Below are 17,422 nucleotides of genomic sequence, written 5' to 3' on the forward strand. Positions count from 1 at the left end.
ACAAATCGGGAAGTGAAGAAAATAATGACATCACCACAATTAAAATCCACAGTGGCAGCATTTGCCCTGCAAGAAATAAAAGCATTCAAAGAGGAGATAAACTAGAGTCTGAGGCTGAAGAGGAGCACGTGATGATGCCAGAGTTCTGAAGGAAAAGTAACCAAGTGTGACACAGAGTGACAGCCACAAGCCGCATAAATGAAGGACAACAGGCAACAAATACTCATGCCTCACAGTTCCAGAAGTCCCTTAGCAAGACCCTCACAGATGGCAATGCAAAGATAGCTCCAGGTCCAAAGTCACTTGGTGCATAAGAGGGAAGTCAGGGACAACAGCCTATGTCCAAAACAGTAGCCACCAGCCTAGATCACACCACTTCTTCAGTGTCCCGAAGCCCACCCAGTTCCGCTCCCCTACTTCTGAAGAGAATTAAATTCCAATGGACCCCAAGAGCCAAAGCCTAAGAGCTAGCACCCAGCAGCCCTACTGGTTTGGGCCTCCACTTGTGGGCCAGCATTTCTTCTTTGGGTAGCATGCTTTTTCATTCTGGTGTCAGCTACCACTACCATGGCTTAGTAGCGAGTTTGCTGTCGGATGGCTCCGAGGCAGGACCTTTCATGGAGCAAACATGATTTCTTCCTTGTCACTCCCAGTGTCGCCAGGGATCAGTTAAGCTGTATCCTCATCTAGGGACTGGTTTCTGAACCCTCCCTCTGGCAGCTGTGCACTTCCAGGCTGCTTCCCCCTCAGGTAGGGATCCTTTCTCACCATGCCAACACCCCCAGGGTCGGTGGGGTTCACACTGTGGAGGCAGGGTCTTGCGAATGTTCCAGTCGGAGGACGTATGAAATCAACAGCTCAGTTGCTATGCTTGGCTTTTTCTCTTCCTCACATTGGCATGTCTTTCCAATGTTCAGTGGACACAGACACGCCAACTGAGCGGGCTGTGTCCCAGAAGCTGGATGTGTTCAGATCTCCTCTGGCCCAAGAGCAATGAGGAGTTCTAGAAGGGTTTGTCTGGGAACAGCCCTGAAGGCAAGGAGGGGTGGAGGAGGATCCTGCAATGACAGTCCAGAATCCTCCTGGCTATTTAGGTGCAGGTTGTGGTTGGCATAGAGATCTGCAGCAGCCGGGGTCAGATGTGTGGCTTGGAAATCTCCCTAGCCTTAGGGTGGAGAGTGACAGGGTGAGGAGGGGCCTGGGCCCAGAGAGGCCTCTGACTTTTCTTCTCCTCTATTGATTGCATCTGTATAAGCTGCACTGTCTTCTTGGCAACCCCTTGGTCTGTCTCATTTCTTCCTCCAACATTGCTTCAAAGGCACCTCCTCCTTGAAGCTTGTTTTGCATCTGAGAGCTAGAAGGTAAAGTCAAAGATAGGGCTTTGCAGCTGGTCCAGGAAGACAGGGTTTCAGCATAGGTTTCTGACCCTTCCTTGCTGTCTGTTCAGTCACCTACATGAACCCCTTGGAACTTCACTGCCGCCTTTGCAAAATGACGAATTGGAGCTCTAACCCATCATCTTCCCAGGAGGATGTTGGAAGCACACATAAAGTGATCAGCAAGTAGGAGATGCCCTGCAAAGGCTCAGTGTTCCTTCTCCTTTTCTTATTTCAATAGCGCCTTGTACTCGCCACTCTTTCAACACCACTCAGATACATTACTGTGTTCTGCCGTGTCTCCTGTAAGCAGCAGAGACAGCTCTGCACACCCTGGAATCTCCAAATGAAGAGGTTTATGCACAATATGCCCCATCCCTCTTCCCAAAAGACAGCCTGTTCTGTGTCTATGGCCCCCAACAAGCAAGCACTTGTGTATGATCAAGGCACCCACAGGATGAGGTACCTTGTCACCTGTGATCACAGTACAGATGCCATCTTTAAACCTACGCCTGTCTTCACCACTCACCTGCAGGAAGCAGCCCAGATAAGCCAAGTTTGGGGGCCTTCACTGATCACTATCGATCAGGTGCTCCATCCAGCACCTATAGACTTCGATCTCTACAAGATGAGAAACGTCTTCACCAAGAGTGTGAGTGACTTGACAAGTCAGTCTTCTCTGACTCTCATCAAGTCCCACCCGAAAAGGGGTCCCTGCTGGTCCCCAGCTAAGTCCCCTACATTTACTCTTGCCTGTATCTACCTGTTCTCATGTGTACAACAATAATAGTCTTAAATCCCGAATCAGACCCTTAGCTTGAAATTCTTCAGCAACTTCCTTTAGCCACTGGAATAATATCCAAGCACCCTGCCAACCCAAAGCATCTCAGCAGGCCTGGCCCCTGCCTGCCATTTCAAAGCCCTTCTGACCTTTCTGTTGCCCAGATGCCCTGGGGTAGCTTCCCATTCGGGACCTTTATACATGCTGCCCTTTATCTGAGGGATGCTGCCTACCACCTCTTAACCTGGCCTGCCCTGCTGTGGCCAGCTTCCTCTGAGCCTGCTGTCTTGCTTAAATGTCACCCCTTCTGAGAGGTCCTCCACGTGTTCTGTCCCTAAAGTGATTGCTCTTTCTCGGCACTCTGTCATTTACCTTCTGGTTCTCATCATCCTTCCATCCCTTTAAGTGTTTTTTAAGTCCTACTTTTATTTATTCTTGGTTGCATATCTGTACATGTGCAGCAGCATGCTAATGGAGGATAGAGGACAATTTGGCTGCCTCTACCATATGAATCCCAGGGATTGAACTCAGATCATCCCACTTGATGGCAAACACCTCTAGCCACTGAGCATCTTGCCAGTCCTATAATTTGGAGTTTTAATTATGGTAGAGAGTTTACCCTGGTATAACATTATACCCTGTATCCTTAAAGGAGAAAATTAACATATTTGAGTTACTTTCTCTACTGATATAGACACCATAAACAAATTTAAAGTGAAAATAGGGTACCAGATACTAGGAGATAATACTAGCATTGAAAAATATATTCCACAACAGGAGCCAATTTAGGTAAAAATAACAAATAAAGAGCTTGGTATGCAAACAGAATTTTTGCAGATAAGTAGCCCAATTAAGATGGATAAAAGAATATGAAGAAATAAAAATGTCCCTAAATTATATTCAGAGATTTTCAACGTTATGTAAAATACTAAATTATCTAAATTCAAAATGCCAGTGAGGTTCCATTTTGGTCCAGCAGATGGGAGAGTATTTTAATGTAGAATATATTTGCAACACTGTAATATCTGGTGTTGAAGAGGTGGAGTTTACAGAGAATAGTAAAACTTAGTGCTGTTTGGAGAGAGCTGAGATTGACAGAGTCACATGACAAGAATTTAACAATATTTATTAGGGGAAAAACTTAGATGCTCTTCTACTTCCTGGCCCCCAAAAATTATTTCTACAAGTCTGGCAGAATGGGAAAAGTCCCACCTATACAAGCATGCCCCTTGCAGTTTGATGAAAAATCGAGAAACAGATTATCCATTTCTATAGAAAAATATTAAGTAAGTATATATGGCCATAGTAAACTATTGAAAAGAGAGAGTGACCTAAAACCAGAGCTGGGGATGCAACCCAGTAGATAGAATTCTCTGCTAGCATAGATGGAGCAGTGGGTTCGATTCCAGGACCACACAAAGCTGGGTGTGGTGGTGCACACTGTTCCTCCCAGCACTGCAGAGGTGAAGGCAAAAAGATCAGAAGTTCAAAGTCGTTCTTGGCTGCATAGTGGGTCCAAAGCCTGTCTGTCTAAAAGGGGGAGGGGGATAAGAAAAGGGAGGAAAAAAGCTATGTTGGGGGAAAACAATGTGTGTATGTGCACACTGAGAAAAGTCTAGAAAGGATATGTACTAATAGTAAATGGTAAACTCTGGAGAGTCAGTTGATTTCAAAGCATCTGTATGCTGTTTGCTTCTCTGCCTTGCATGCGCCTCATTTTTATAATTTAAAAAGACACATTTTAAAGAAAAATGATGGCAGTAGAAAGGAGTGCCATCCATATGAAATCTGGGCTTTCATTCATAATAATAATGTACCAGGGTTGGTTTTGTAATTGTGACAAATGGGCCACGGGTGTAGATGGTGGAACTTGGTGGGGGTCTATAGGAATCTTCTTTATTATCTCTGCTGCTTTGATGAAGTCTCTGTGCTCTATGTATCGCCAAATAAAAGGAAATTGATTCATACAGAGTCATGCCACCCAGATTTGTAGTCATAGTAACCTCAGCTGCTCAACCCCTTTTTGTCTGGGATGACTTGAGCTTTCCACCAGGCTCTGAGAGTCTGGTGTGGTGTGTGCCCCAAACAGACAGAGGCCCCTGTGTGGTTTCACCACTTCACAGGGATTCACTAAGCCAAGTCTGTCCGTAGCTAGCAGATTCAGCGTTCTGCTCTGAGAAACCCAGATATAGGTGTAACCCAGATCCCCTGCAGTTGGTAAGTGTAACATGATAAATAAAAGACCCAGAGACAGGTGTTGGGTTCAAGCTTCAAGCTGAAGATCAGAAAAGCAAAGTAGCCAAGTCACTAGCTCTTACCTCTACCTCAGCCTGAAAGGGTTGATCCTGTCTCCACGAGCTCTCACCAAGCCTCAGACTGCTGCCTCTCCTCAGTGTGTCTGGAGAATCAAGCTCCACAAGACCCTTTGCTTTTTATCTCTCCCTACTGCTGGGATTAAAGGCCTGTGATACCAAGTGCTGAGATCATCTCTGTGTGAGCTGTTTCTCTTTAGGACTGGATCAATTTGGTGCAGCTCAGTGTGGCCTTGATCTAGCAGGTATCTGCTTCTTCCTCCCAAGTGGTGGGATTAACAGTGTGTTCCATAATCACCTGATTTCTGTTGCTATTTAGAGCTCCAGTGGCTTTAATAAATCATAAACAGTTAATCACCACAGGTCAGCCTCTGAGATGTTCCACAGTTCTCCTTGCCTGAGCCTTTAAAAAAAATGTGTGTGTGTGTGTGTGTGTGTGTGTGTGTGTGTGTGTGTGTGTGTGTGTACACCATGGTACATATGCAGAGGTCAGAGGAGAATCTACATCCACTAACGAGTTCCAGAGATGGAACTCAGGTCTTTGGACATGATAGCAAGCACCTTTATCTATTAAGCCTATCGCACCAACCTTCTTGACTTTTTAAAAGAATCCATATCCTTTCTTGCCCCAATCTCCTCTCAATTTAGAGCTATACCAATTTATAGTCAGGGACTTGGTCTGTGGAGAGTTAAGAGGAAGGATGTAGTGTGGCCATGCCGATATGCACAAAATCCACACCCTTGCACCCACACCCTTGTCCCCACTGCTAGTGGCCCCCAGGGGATGAAGCCAGCTAGCTGAAAGCATAAGTGTGCTTCCAGATGATGCCTCTCCAACTCCCTGTCAATCTTCCCAGATGTTGACGTCTCCTGACTGCAAGTTTGGGGGAAGAAAGCTGTAGAACCTGGAGTGACCCCTCCCACCCTATCTCTTGTCTGTCCAGGCTCCATTTCCTTGTGTTTGACACAGAGGAGGTCCATGATGTGCTACGCGTCTGGGATGGGCCTGTGGAAAGCGGGGTTCTCCTCAAGGAGCTGAGTGGCCCAATGCTGCCCAAGGACCTGCACAGCACCTTCAACTCAGTGGTTCTACAGTTCAGCACGGATTTCTTCACCAGCAAGCAGGGCTTTGCCATTCAGTTCTCAGGTGCGTGCTTGCCCACTGTCAGCGCTGCTAAGCCTTTCCTCCCGTCCATCTCTCCATCCTTGTATCTGGTTCATGGTTTATTCAAATATCTGTGCTGAGGAGCCAAGAAAACTGCTTAGGCAGTAAAGTGCTTATCACACAGGCATGAAGACAAGTTTGAGCCCCAGAATCTGTTAAAAAAAAAAAAAAGTCAGGTAAAATAGCATAGCGTACACTTGTCAACCAATCTGGGTACCTGGGACACACTGGCCAGCTTAGCCTAGACTAGTTGGTGTGTTTCAAGACAATGAGAGACTCTGCCTTAAAAAAAAATGTGGACAGCTTCTCCGGAATAATTCACAATGCTAGAGGTTTGCCTTTGGCCTCCACATGTACACACACACACACACACACACACACACACACACACACACACACGTGCTCCTCAGTGCACACAAAAGCATTCCATGCATGTGGAGCTTCTTGCTGGGATAGAGAAAGCAGACAGAATGCGAGACACTCAGGTTCTAACTGAGAAGTGTATGAGTGGAGAAATCCTTACTGCTGAGATTACCATGAGCATCAAGGAAAATGTCCTAGAAAATGTGTTATCCACACTCATGCCTGAAGAATGAATAGAAGTAACTCAGGAAAAGAAAGTGCCTGAAGGATTGAATGGTCAATGCCATGAGGTGAATGGAAGGATGTGACTAAGAAAGACACAGTGTATAGTGGTGTGGGGTGTGGTTCTCAAAGTGCTGACACCACGTGCTACATGCTCCAGTTCTTTTTTTGAGTTCAGGCCAAGCCTGAGAGTCTTAGTGATCTAGATTCAATTAAGTGTGCATGACAGTGGCCAGTTACAGAGACACATGACAAAGAGCTACCCCAAATGGGCAACGCTCAAGTGCCCAGGTCCCAAGTTGACTAATCTGCCCAGAACTTGGTATCTCTCTATCTCTCAACTTACTGGGCAACCAACTCAGCCTTGTCTGTGCCAAGGCTTATTATATGGTGGCTGTCATCATTACGATCCCCTCAGTCCACTGTGCAAGGTGGGGTTTTTCTGTGCTTATGGGACAGGTGGCTTTGCTCCACATTCCCTCCTAGTTAGGTCAGCTCCAGGTAGCCATGAGACTGTGGCAAGATGTCAAATCCCACTCCCAGCTCATTCCTGTGTCTTTCTTCTCTGTAGAGATGAGCATTTTCCAGCATGTGTGTGGGGGTGGGGTCTCCAGGATCTGGGTAGTTTTGGGTAGCTCCCACTTTCCATCCTCTGTATATGAAGTTCTGCATCTATGGATTCAACCAATCCCAAACCAAAACTTTGGGTGGAAAAATCGCATCTATACTGAAATTGTGGAGACTTTTGTCTTTTAATTATTCTCAATCAACATAGGATAATAGTTACTTGCATATCATAGATTATTGCATTTGCATAATCTACAGATGGTTTAAAATGCACAAGGTGATGACAGGGTTATATGCAGGAACTGCACCATTTTCACAAAAGGGACTTGGGAATCATGTATTTGAGTATCATGGCTGGGAGGATGCCTGGACCAAGTCCCTCCAGGCTCCTGAGGGACACGAGGAGTTAATAACTTGTCCTCATAGCATATGTGCAGTCTTCTGGCCTGGCATTTCCAATCTATTCTTGAAGCTCCATGGATTATTAATTGGTACTGAAAAAAGCAAATGTTCAAGATCCAGTCATGTTAGGAAGGGGCTCAGTTGAGGCAAACCTAAGCAGATTACCCGAAATGTAAATGCAGCTTCTGAGAGCATTTTGCATGCTCAGGCTCATAAATTCAAAACATGTCTGGTAGGTCACACTTTCCTAATGCATTTGACCATGAATGACTTCTTTTGAGGCCCTCTCGGGAGACTGGCATCTCATGGAGCAAATGTTAGCAACTGCTGGGATGAGCAATAGAAGCAATGGAAGGTTCCCAGCATATAGAGAGGAGAATGAGGAAGAGACTCCCAGGCACTCTCACGGGGAAGGAACAACATGAATAATTAAAGCACACGTGCATTTTCTGACTATGCCCGAGCTGGCAGAGATGGCTTAAAACAAAACGACAAGAAGCCCACGATTCCAGATGAGTCTCCCACAGATTTGCATCCTCTGACCTCCTTTGTGTTCTCATTGTAGCCACACAGGACAGTCCCCAGGCAGGCACCCTCTTCCAGCTGAGCCTCACATAAAGCTTCATTGCACATTGCCCAGCTAGCAACAGTCAGTCATCCTTCAGGGTTTGTCTCAGATGCCGCTACATCTAATCTCCCTGAATGGAATAAGTTGCTGCAGTCTCTAGCAGCCCTAAGCATCACTCTCCTGTTTCTCTAGCGCCAGCCAATGCCAGTCCTCCTGTCTTGTTGTGGTGGCACTTCCTTGGCATCATACATAATTCTTAAATATAAAGGCCATGCCAGACCTGTCAGGCTCCCCGGATTATGTGTAAGCAGCAGGTGTTCAAATGGATGATGTCATGAACAAGTGAGCACAAGGGTTCCCAACCTCAGGGTTTTCTCTGGCAATCTTATGCTGATCAAAGTAATTCCAGCTATGTAGCCTGGGCTCTGGAAAGGCCATGACAACCTGGCCCCAATGCTCTGGGCATAGCCAAGGTTCCAGAAAGGTCACCTTTCCAGTTGCTGTCATCAGTTAGCAAATACCAGAACTCCCCCTGGGAGAGGGAATGGCTTACCACACGTGAACTTGGTAGTGCATGTTTGATGAGGGATTGGGTAGAAATGCCAGGGATGATTAGCACAAGCTTGGCTTTATTAAGTAAACACGACTGTGTAACATCTAACATCCTGTCAGTACCTGGAGGATCTAGCCTTTCCCTGGAGGCTTTGGCAAGCTGCTCAAATCCAGGAGCCATCTACAGAGCAGGCAGCCCCTAAGCTCCCCATTAGGTCATCTCTTAGAGTTTTTACAGAAACATGATGCCATAGACACCGTTATTAATCCATGTTGACCACACAGGCTTTGTGGTTTCTCATACAAGGTCATGTAGTTGCTAAGTAGCAGAGCCTGGACCCAAACCCAATTCCCAAACGGAGAGCTTAATCCTTGCATTTCTGGTGCCTGTCATATAAATAACCTTTCCGAGTGTGGCTGGAATTGTAAGCTGATTTTTTTCCCAGGCAATCATTTACATATGTACAGCACCCGTGACCCTGGAGATGGAAGCTAAGTCTATTTTTAATTGGGAAGACAGAAGACAATTCTTATTTGACTTTCTAAATAAGTTCAGGGAGTGTCAAACGGCAATGATCTGTTCTTTCATTCATTCATTTATCCAGCAAATATTTACTAAGCACTGCTGTGTGCTGAGTACTGAGTACCCTGGGGATACAGTGATGAGCAGAATTGTCTCTGTTGGCAGAAAGAGATGCCCAAGTGATAGACAAGGAAGAAGCAAACAAGTATATTAGCCAGATTGTTACAGATTGTGCTGGATGAGAAGCAAACAGGATAGCCTAATAAAATGATGGGGGGGGGGCTAGGGGTGAGCACAGAAAAGGGGATGAAGGAAGCCTGTCTGAAAAGTTTTGTAGATAGAGAGATATAGAATGTCAAGATGAGCTGCCACAGAAGACCTGCTGTAGGGTCATTCCAGACAGAAGGACCAGCAGGTATGTCAGGTCCTATGAAGAGGAAGTGGAGTGGGCAAAGGGGAAACATTTCGAGACTATGTGGGAAGATTGTAAGGAATATGGCTGGAACATAGTGATGGTGCTAGAATGCATCCTCAGAAGATGGAAGGCTCCAGGTAGGATGCCACCTGGGCATGGCAGCTGTAATCCTAGCATCCAAGAAGCAGAGGCAGTAAGAGGACAAGTTCAAGGGTCAGCTACACAACTCAGTGAGATCTTGACTAAAAATTTAAAATGTTCAAAACAGAATGGTGGCAAAGTATTTGCCTTGCATGAAGAGGCCCGAGTTTGACTCCCAGATAATTTTTGCAAAAGGGGGAGGGTGGGGTAGAAAAGGAGGATGGAAGAAGGAACAAATGAATAAAGCAGCAAAGAGAGGGAGACATAAAAGGAAAAAGAGAAGAAGGGAAGATAGGACACCATACAGCGGGCTTCGGTAGTGTTTTCTGTCAAAGACTATAGTCCTTCAGCTTGTATGATCCATGTGGCTTCTTGTTGCAATTCGCTGTCTCCCTTCAAAGCATGAAAGCAGGAGTGGGTGCCATGTAAACAAGTAACCATTGCTTGGGTCTCAATAAAACTTTATTTGTGGAAAAAAGTACAGAGGCGAATTTGCCTATGGGCTATATAGTTTGTCAAGGGCATCCCAGATCTTGTATTGAGTACCATTGGTAACAAGTTCCCTAGGCTGCCACTCCTTGGTCATTTCTACTGGAGTGCTCCTGACACCAAAGAGAAGGCATAGCCAGTCAAGAATCTATTTGAGGCTTCATGCTTTCAGTGTAAAAGCCGATGCGAATTGTATATTCCAGACCAAAAAAGGCTCTTTTGTTTGAATATAGCATAAAAGTGCCCAGTAAATAAGAAAAGTCCTGCCCCTGGGATCTGCAGATGCGTGATGAAGGACAGGCCCTGCCATCTGCTTTGGGCAGGGAGGCAGCTGGGGCATTGTGGCTGCTTCAGAGTTCTTTCTCTGCCTTCTGTTACGCCACCTCTGCTGAATTTTCTTGGGCCACATTTGCCCATTTACTCCCTCATTTCTTTATTAGTTTATTCCTTCCTTCTACCCTTAAATCCACTGCTTACTTTATAAACACTACTCCTTTTTGACTCTGGTAAGTACCAGTGCCTTTGTTTGTTTGTTTTTTGTTTCTTTGCGGGGGTTGTTTTTGTTTTTGTTTGCTTGTATGTATGTGTATGCATGTGTCGTGTGTGTAAATGCATGTTCTCATATATGGATTCATGTGCATGTCTTGCTTGGTATGGGAGCCAGAGTTTGATGTTGGATGTTGTCTTAGGGTTTCTATTGCTGTGAAAGACACCATGACCACGGCAACTCTTACCAAGGAAAACATTTAATTGGGACTGGCTTACAGTCTCAGAGGTTTAGTCCATTATCATCACAGTGGGAAGCACAGTGGGATGTAGGCAGACATGGTGCTGGAGAGGTAGCTGAGAGTTCTACATCTTGACCTGCAGGCAACAGGAAGTGAATTGTCACATTGGGCGTGGCTTGAACATATATGAGACCTCAAAGCCTGCCTCCACAGTGACTCACTTCCTCCAACAAGGCCACACCTCCTAATAGCCCCACTCCCTAAGGCCAGATGTTCAAACAAGAGTCTATGGGGACCATACCTATTCAAACCACCTCAGGTGTCTTCCTGGCTCGTGCTATGTTTTGTTTACTGAGAATGCTGCACCCAAGGCTCCCTAATTCAGTCAGTGTAGCTAGTCAGCTTGTTTCTGGGATCCCTCAAGTCTACTTCCCAAGTGCTGGGACCATGACCACACAGCTTTTCCAAGGGTTGTCTGGCCTTCTGGCTGTCACCACCAAGTCATCTGTCCTGCCCCCTCTGACTTTTTAATACAGCCGAGCTGCTTAGATTGATTTTGAGCTCTGTTCTTCCACTAGCCACAAATAGCTGATGTTTTCCTGAATGTGGTAGCGGTCTAAAGGGGCCATGTGTAGTTTTACATAAGGAGAGTCCTGACCACAACAGATTCCCGGTATCCCTTGTGGGAAACTACTCAGCACCCCAGAAAGCCAGCTCTAAATCCTTCCCAAACCCTTCGGCTTAGATCCATGGTGTTGAAATGAGATAGCAAAGCTTTGACTGTGTAACAGAGTTTGTATTTATAAACAGAATTCATTTCTGCCATCACAATCGTACAACCAGGCTTAAAAATTACACCTCCTGCTGGATCAGTGGTTCTCAACTTTCCTAAAGCTGCAACCCTTTAATACAGTCCCTCATGTTGTGGTGTCCCCCACCCACAAAGTTATTTTCATTGCTACATCATAACAGTAATTTTTCTTCCATTTCGAATCATAATGTAAATATCTGATTTGCGACCCCTGTGAGGGGTCCAGACCCACAGGTTGAGAACCACTGTGCTAGATGAATGATGGTCACAGTGAGGTATTGGTCCAACAGTGACGGTGATGTCAATGGATCACACTGGTGGATGCGATGACAGTACACTGGTGAGGGCAGCAAAAGGAGGGCCAGGAAAGATGGTGGTGTTGCTACAGCCGATGACAGCAGTACAGCAGGAGGGAGGTGACAGTGGTGGTTGCTGGCAAGGGCGGTGATGGTCAGCTCTGCTGCTAAGCTGTACGTCTGGCTGACAGGCAGACAACTAAACCAGCTCCGCTCCCTCTTCTGTTTTCTTGCCTCAGTGTCCACAGCAACGTCCTGCAATGACCCTGGAGTCCCACAGAATGGAAGTCGGAGTGGCAACAGCTGGGAAGCTGGTGACTCCACGGTGTTCCAGTGTGACCCAGGCTACGCACTGCAGGGAAGCGCGGAGATCAGCTGTGTGAAGATTGAGAACAGATTCTTCTGGCAGCCCAGCCCGCCCACATGCATCGGTACAGAGAAGCTGTAGGCTTCTGCTCCTTTCTCCAGTCTTGGGATGTGGGCACCAGGCTCCTCCACACAGGAGGCCACTGCCTTTTGAGCCTGGGCCAGGAGATTTAGAACAGAGGAATGGTAGAGTAAACCTAGTTCTCCAGTTTTCCCACCACATTGAAAGGTGTACACACACACATACACACACACACACACACACACACTACCAATGTTGCACTTTCAAAAGTTATCTCAGAAAGTTGTGAGCCAGCCAGGCCTGTCTCTTTCCCTCTGGCCCATCTGTCTAGGTTGGATAGGTAGGACAGAAGATAGCAAGCAGATCCCAGAAGCAAAAGGAAAGGCACTGTGTTCCCTCTCCTACGGAATTGCTGACTGGCTAGACTGGGGTTCCTGAGAGCTTCATTTTTGTCTTAAAAATCTCCCCATTCGACAGATGAAGGCTCTTTAAAAAAAAAAAAAAAAAGGCTCAAGGTCATATTGCTTACAAAGGAAGGGGGCTCCATAATCCTGCCCCCAGCTACCTGAGACAGGTGGGTGGGGAGGCTTGAAGGGAGAGGTAGAAGGAAAGGCAGAAAGAGAGATGCCAACCCCCAGGTGCCCCAGGTGCTCACATGCCCCAGGTGCTCACATGCCCCAGGTGCTCACATGCCCCAGGTGCTCACATGCCCCAGGTGCTCGCATGCCCCAGGTGCTCACATGCCCCAGGTGCTCGCATGCCCCAGGTGCTCGCATGCCCCAGGTGTTCACATGCCCCAGGTGCTCGCATGCCCCAGGTGCTCCCATGCCCCAAGTGTTCGCATGCCCCAGGTGCTCACATGCCCCAGGTGCTCGCATGCCCCAGGTGCTCACATGCCCCAGGTGCTCACATGCCCCAGGTGCTCACATGCCCCAGGTGCTCACATCTTTGTGGCTCTTTTTCCCCCTGGGTAAAATGATGAACCCAGTTGTCGCCTGTGCCTGTGGTGTGCGGGTAGAGAACCCATGGCTACTGAGTCTGCAAATGTACCGGGCTCACACTAGACACTTATTCAGATAACCCCGTTTAGCTTTTCCCTACAGCTCTCTTAATTTAGCACCATTCCCTTATTATAGCTACAGAAACTGAAATAGACAAATTTGGATATCTTGTCCCAAATTGCATTGCTAAGAAACACAAGAGCCAAGATTCCCGCCCACACCAGGCTGAGCACAAAACCGCTCATTTCCCAACACCCGTGCTCCATCCCTGCTGGAGAGAGCTTCGGGGGACATCCTGCGACCTCTCCCAATGGGGCTCACACTGGAAGGTTCTGTGGGAGTGCCATCCTGTCACCTGGGGCCTTACCTTTACCTGTCTCGGCTCTGGGACCTGGTTCTGAAAGCAAGATACTGAATAACTTTCCTTGGTGGAAATGGAGTTAGCTGTATTCACCGACCAAAGAGGGCCCTGGAGGCAGGTCAGTGCTGGGAAACAGGCTTGCAGGCATGATCAGACCCAAGTGCAGGTGAGGATCTTTCATCCACTGGCTCAGTGGCCTCAGGGAAATCCTTCAACTCAGCATGAGTCCTCCCCTTGCAGGGAAATACATATTTCCCTTGTGGCAGTGTAGAGTAACCACACACCTAGGCCTCATCTCATCAAATGTTGTCTTCTTTTTGCTCCCAATTCCCTTTGTTTCCTATTTCAAATCCTTGGGGTCCCTTCCTTTCTTTTGAGCTGGAATCTCATTGCTGGGGGGAGGGGGGAGGTTCTTCAGGGGAGCATCCAGAGGCCTCCATGGCCCCTTTTGAAGTCCTCTGTCCCTTAAGGTGTGACCCTCTTATACTTCCCAGAAAAGTTAGGTCCTGCACCAGCATGCCCCAGAGAAGGTCTGTGCTGAGCTGGACTAGGCTGAGCTGACGGGCACAGAGCAGGACAGTGAGGTTAATTCAGCTTTCATTTTGCATTCTTCCACACGCAGCCTCGGGGAGTGTTCCTCGGGCTACAGAATAAATGTCTTTGCCGCTTCTCACAAACAGATTGGAAATCCCAGTGATAAGCCCCTCATTTCCAGCTCCTTGGCAGTCTGCCAGGAATGGAGTTAGCTAGCCTTCATGGCCCAGCCATACAGGAAAGAAACAAAAAAAGAAAGAAAGCAAATATTTGTCAGGCATCATCTATGACAGCTGCAAGGCTACCCGTGATCACAGTGAAATCAGCAAATGAGCCTAGAGCTCTGGTTCTGCATTCTGACTTCCTGAGTTCAAGTCTGGCTTGGCCGAAACCAGCTGGGTGACCTCACACAAGTGACTTGAACTTTCTGTGTCTTTACTTCCTTTACCTGTAAAACAGGAAATGGGTTATATCTATCCTACACTTAGAAACATGCCCGCTCAACACGGTAAAGTAGAAACCATCATCATCATTAGAAATAAGGATCTGTAGACTCAGAGAAGGGGAGAACATGTCCAAATTCACACAGCTAAAGAGCAACCCTGTCATATTTCTGTCCCCAGGCCTGTGTGACACCTGACTGATACCCTTTCGACTCTCTCACTCCAAGCTGTCAGTGGCTGGTTCCCACCCCAACTTGGCATCATAGCTTACTGAGTTCCACTGTGTCCCTCATCTGTCCCCAGCCAGCCCCTGCCCAACCCTGTGCTCAGGCAAAAGTTCAGTAAAAGAGAGAAAACAAGGTGGTCAGCTAGGAAAAAATCCATGCCAGTGCTTCTCCTGTGGGCCTGTAGCAGGTGACACTATTCTCTCCCAGAGCCACCAGCAGCTTGGAAGATATCCCATACTCCTTCAGAGGCAGACTGTGGAGCCAGGAAGTGCAGGCTTGAGTCTTAAAATAACAAGGTGAATTTACTTCACCTCTCTGGGCCTCAGTTTCCTCTTTGTGTATAATCCATCACCACTCCCAACCTCCCTGAACAAACTGTCAATGAGACTGAGTGAATACTCCACCTGAGGTGACATGTCCTTCTCAAGTGTTTCTGGACCCAGCATGGTTCATAGGATGTGTCTTTCCATGGAGAAGACACCTTCTTCATGAGTCCTCCTGGCTAACATTCAGCCATGCTAAGGCCTCTGTGGCCTGACTGGGGACTTTGCCGTTTTCAGGCACTCCTGTGGGAGCTGACCAAATCAGCAGTCTGTTAAGCAGCACAACAGCTCCACGCTGGTACAAACCAGGAGCCTCTCTTGGGTGTTCTGGTGGCCTCTTCCAGCTCCCTGCACTCTAACAGGCCTGTTGTCCATTACTGACTTTGGTGGTGCCCTTGGTTTCCAATTGAAGCAATCAACCAGTCTCCACCAGCTTCCTGCTCTTGACTCCTTCTGCTCCTAGCATCTGCTCTATTCAGCACCCTGTGTCATAGCTCTGACCAGGATGCAGGGAGCTTTCTGGAACCTGCAGAGATTGAATAATGCCCCTTGGAAAGTGGCTCAGTGGATCCCTGGCCGCCTTCTCCCCCCCATCTGTTGAGAAGCCCATCGGCCCAGAAGAAGGTGGACACTGTGGACTCCTTAGGGATTGTAGCACACTGGTCCTGATGAGGTGCATACCCATCCTTAGGCAAGGAGTTTGAGAGGCTAGAAGGCATCTGGCTCTAAGCAGTTGCCAGCAGAACTGGCAGCGAGGAGACCAGCAATGCTTGGCAGGCAGCCGTGATGGTGTTTTCTGCTTCCTATGATAGCCTGTATCACAGAAGATACCGTGAATAACCATGAGACTCTCCTGACAGTGGGAAGATGCCACATAGTTAATATGCCTGACCGACAAAAGTGACACCATTTTGACCCTGAAACCTCTCCACTGAGCATCATAGACACTCCCTGCCCCAAGGGAGACATCACCTTTCATTACCACAAATGGGAAATAGGCAGGCCCAGCAAGGTTAGGTAACTTCCCTAAGGTCACAGTCATGAAGAGCCAGATAGTTATTTAAAATAATTCATTGAGAACTGAAGATGCAACTTAGTTGGTAGGGCGATTGCCTAGCACGCCCAGTCTCCAGCATCATGTCAAATTAGGTGTGGTGGAATCTGGTATACTTGGTGGTTTGCACCTGGGAGGTAGAAGCAAGAAAATCAGGAATTCAAAATCATCCTTCAATATGTGGCAAATTAGAGATCAACCTGGGCTACACAAGGCCCTGTCTCAACAACAGTAATGACAGTGTTATTATTTATTGAAGACAAATGTACACAGTATGAAATGACCTATTTTTAAGTGACCAGGTAAAGGGAACAACCTGGCCCTTACCTTCTTCTCTCCTCAGCTCCTTGCGGGGGAGACCTAACTGGACCATCAGGAGTCATCCTGTCACCAAACTACCCAGAACCCTACCCACCAGGCAAGGAGTGTGACTGGAAAGTGACTGTCTCTCCAGACTACGTCATCGCCCTGGTATTTAACATGTATGTACCCTTCCCAGGGTGGGAGACCAAGGGTTTTCAGAAGCCTAGGGGGTTGAGGACCAGGGTGTTCAGGTGAGTACACCCAGGTGTGTGACAGAGTCCTCAGTTTCAAGAATAGGAGTGATGGAGACAGAGACGGAGATGGATAGGGCTGTCCAGTGTCAGCATTGGCTGTCTTCTCTGGACCATTGGCCCTGTGTCTACAGAGTCCTTGTGATAGTTTCTGAAGCAGCTAACATTCTTTCTCTTACAGTTCTGAAGCCCCACCTGGGTCTCCTTTTCCTAACCCCACTGCATACCCTCTCTCCAGTGTCTCCCTCCATCCTGAGGCCTTGCAGGTCTTCATGACCTTTCCACCTAACCCATGCACTCCCACCCCCATCCCATTCACAAGCCAGTGTCCACAGATCTGCCCTATCTCCTCCCTGCTTCCCCCATCCAGGGGCACTAAAGCCTAGCTGCTGCCCAACAGTCCCATCAGCAACATTTCTAATTAAAACAAAAAAAGGCAAAACAAAACAAAACCTCCAGCATGGGCTGGGGACATGGCCCAGTCAGTGTTTGCCAGACAAGCCTACAGCTCTTAATTTAAAAGGCTGGGCATGATGGCTCATGCTTGCAATCCCGGCACTGGAGAGGCAGAGATAGACAGGCAGGTCCCTGGGGCTCTCAACATAGTCTGCTTGGCAAGCTCCAGGCTAGTGAGGAACTCTGTCTCAAAAAAAAAAAAAAAAAAAAAAAATCCACATGCCAGCAAACTTCCTCGTGTCTTCATCTACTCACACCTGGCTTTAGCCTTTATCTTGCATCACAATGATGTCCTAGTCTTCATATTGGCCCCTCTGTTCCATGTAGCCTTTCAAGGTACTCTTTCTTACAGGCAACTTAAAAGCAAAGA

At 47.4% G+C, this 17,422-nt stretch overlaps 1 protein-coding gene across 1 annotated transcript in view; it reads left to right on the forward strand.

Annotated features, from left to right (window-relative positions):
* Nucleotides 1-17,422, forward strand: part of Csmd2 (CUB and Sushi multiple domains 2) — a 537,775-nt gene that overhangs the window by 412,755 nt on the left and 107,598 nt on the right. The window contains exons 26-28 of the mRNA XM_051188846.1: nt 5,414-5,616; nt 11,951-12,142; nt 16,386-16,524. Coding sequence (XP_051044803.1) covers nt 5,414-5,616; nt 11,951-12,142; nt 16,386-16,524 — 534 coding nt within the window. The remainder of the gene's footprint in view (nt 1-5,413; nt 5,617-11,950; nt 12,143-16,385; nt 16,525-17,422) is intronic.

The sequence above is a fragment of the Phodopus roborovskii genome, unplaced genomic scaffold, assembly GCF_943737965.1.
Source record: "Phodopus roborovskii unplaced genomic scaffold, PHOROB, whole genome shotgun sequence".
Taxonomy (NCBI): domain Eukaryota; kingdom Metazoa; phylum Chordata; class Mammalia; order Rodentia; family Cricetidae; genus Phodopus; species Phodopus roborovskii.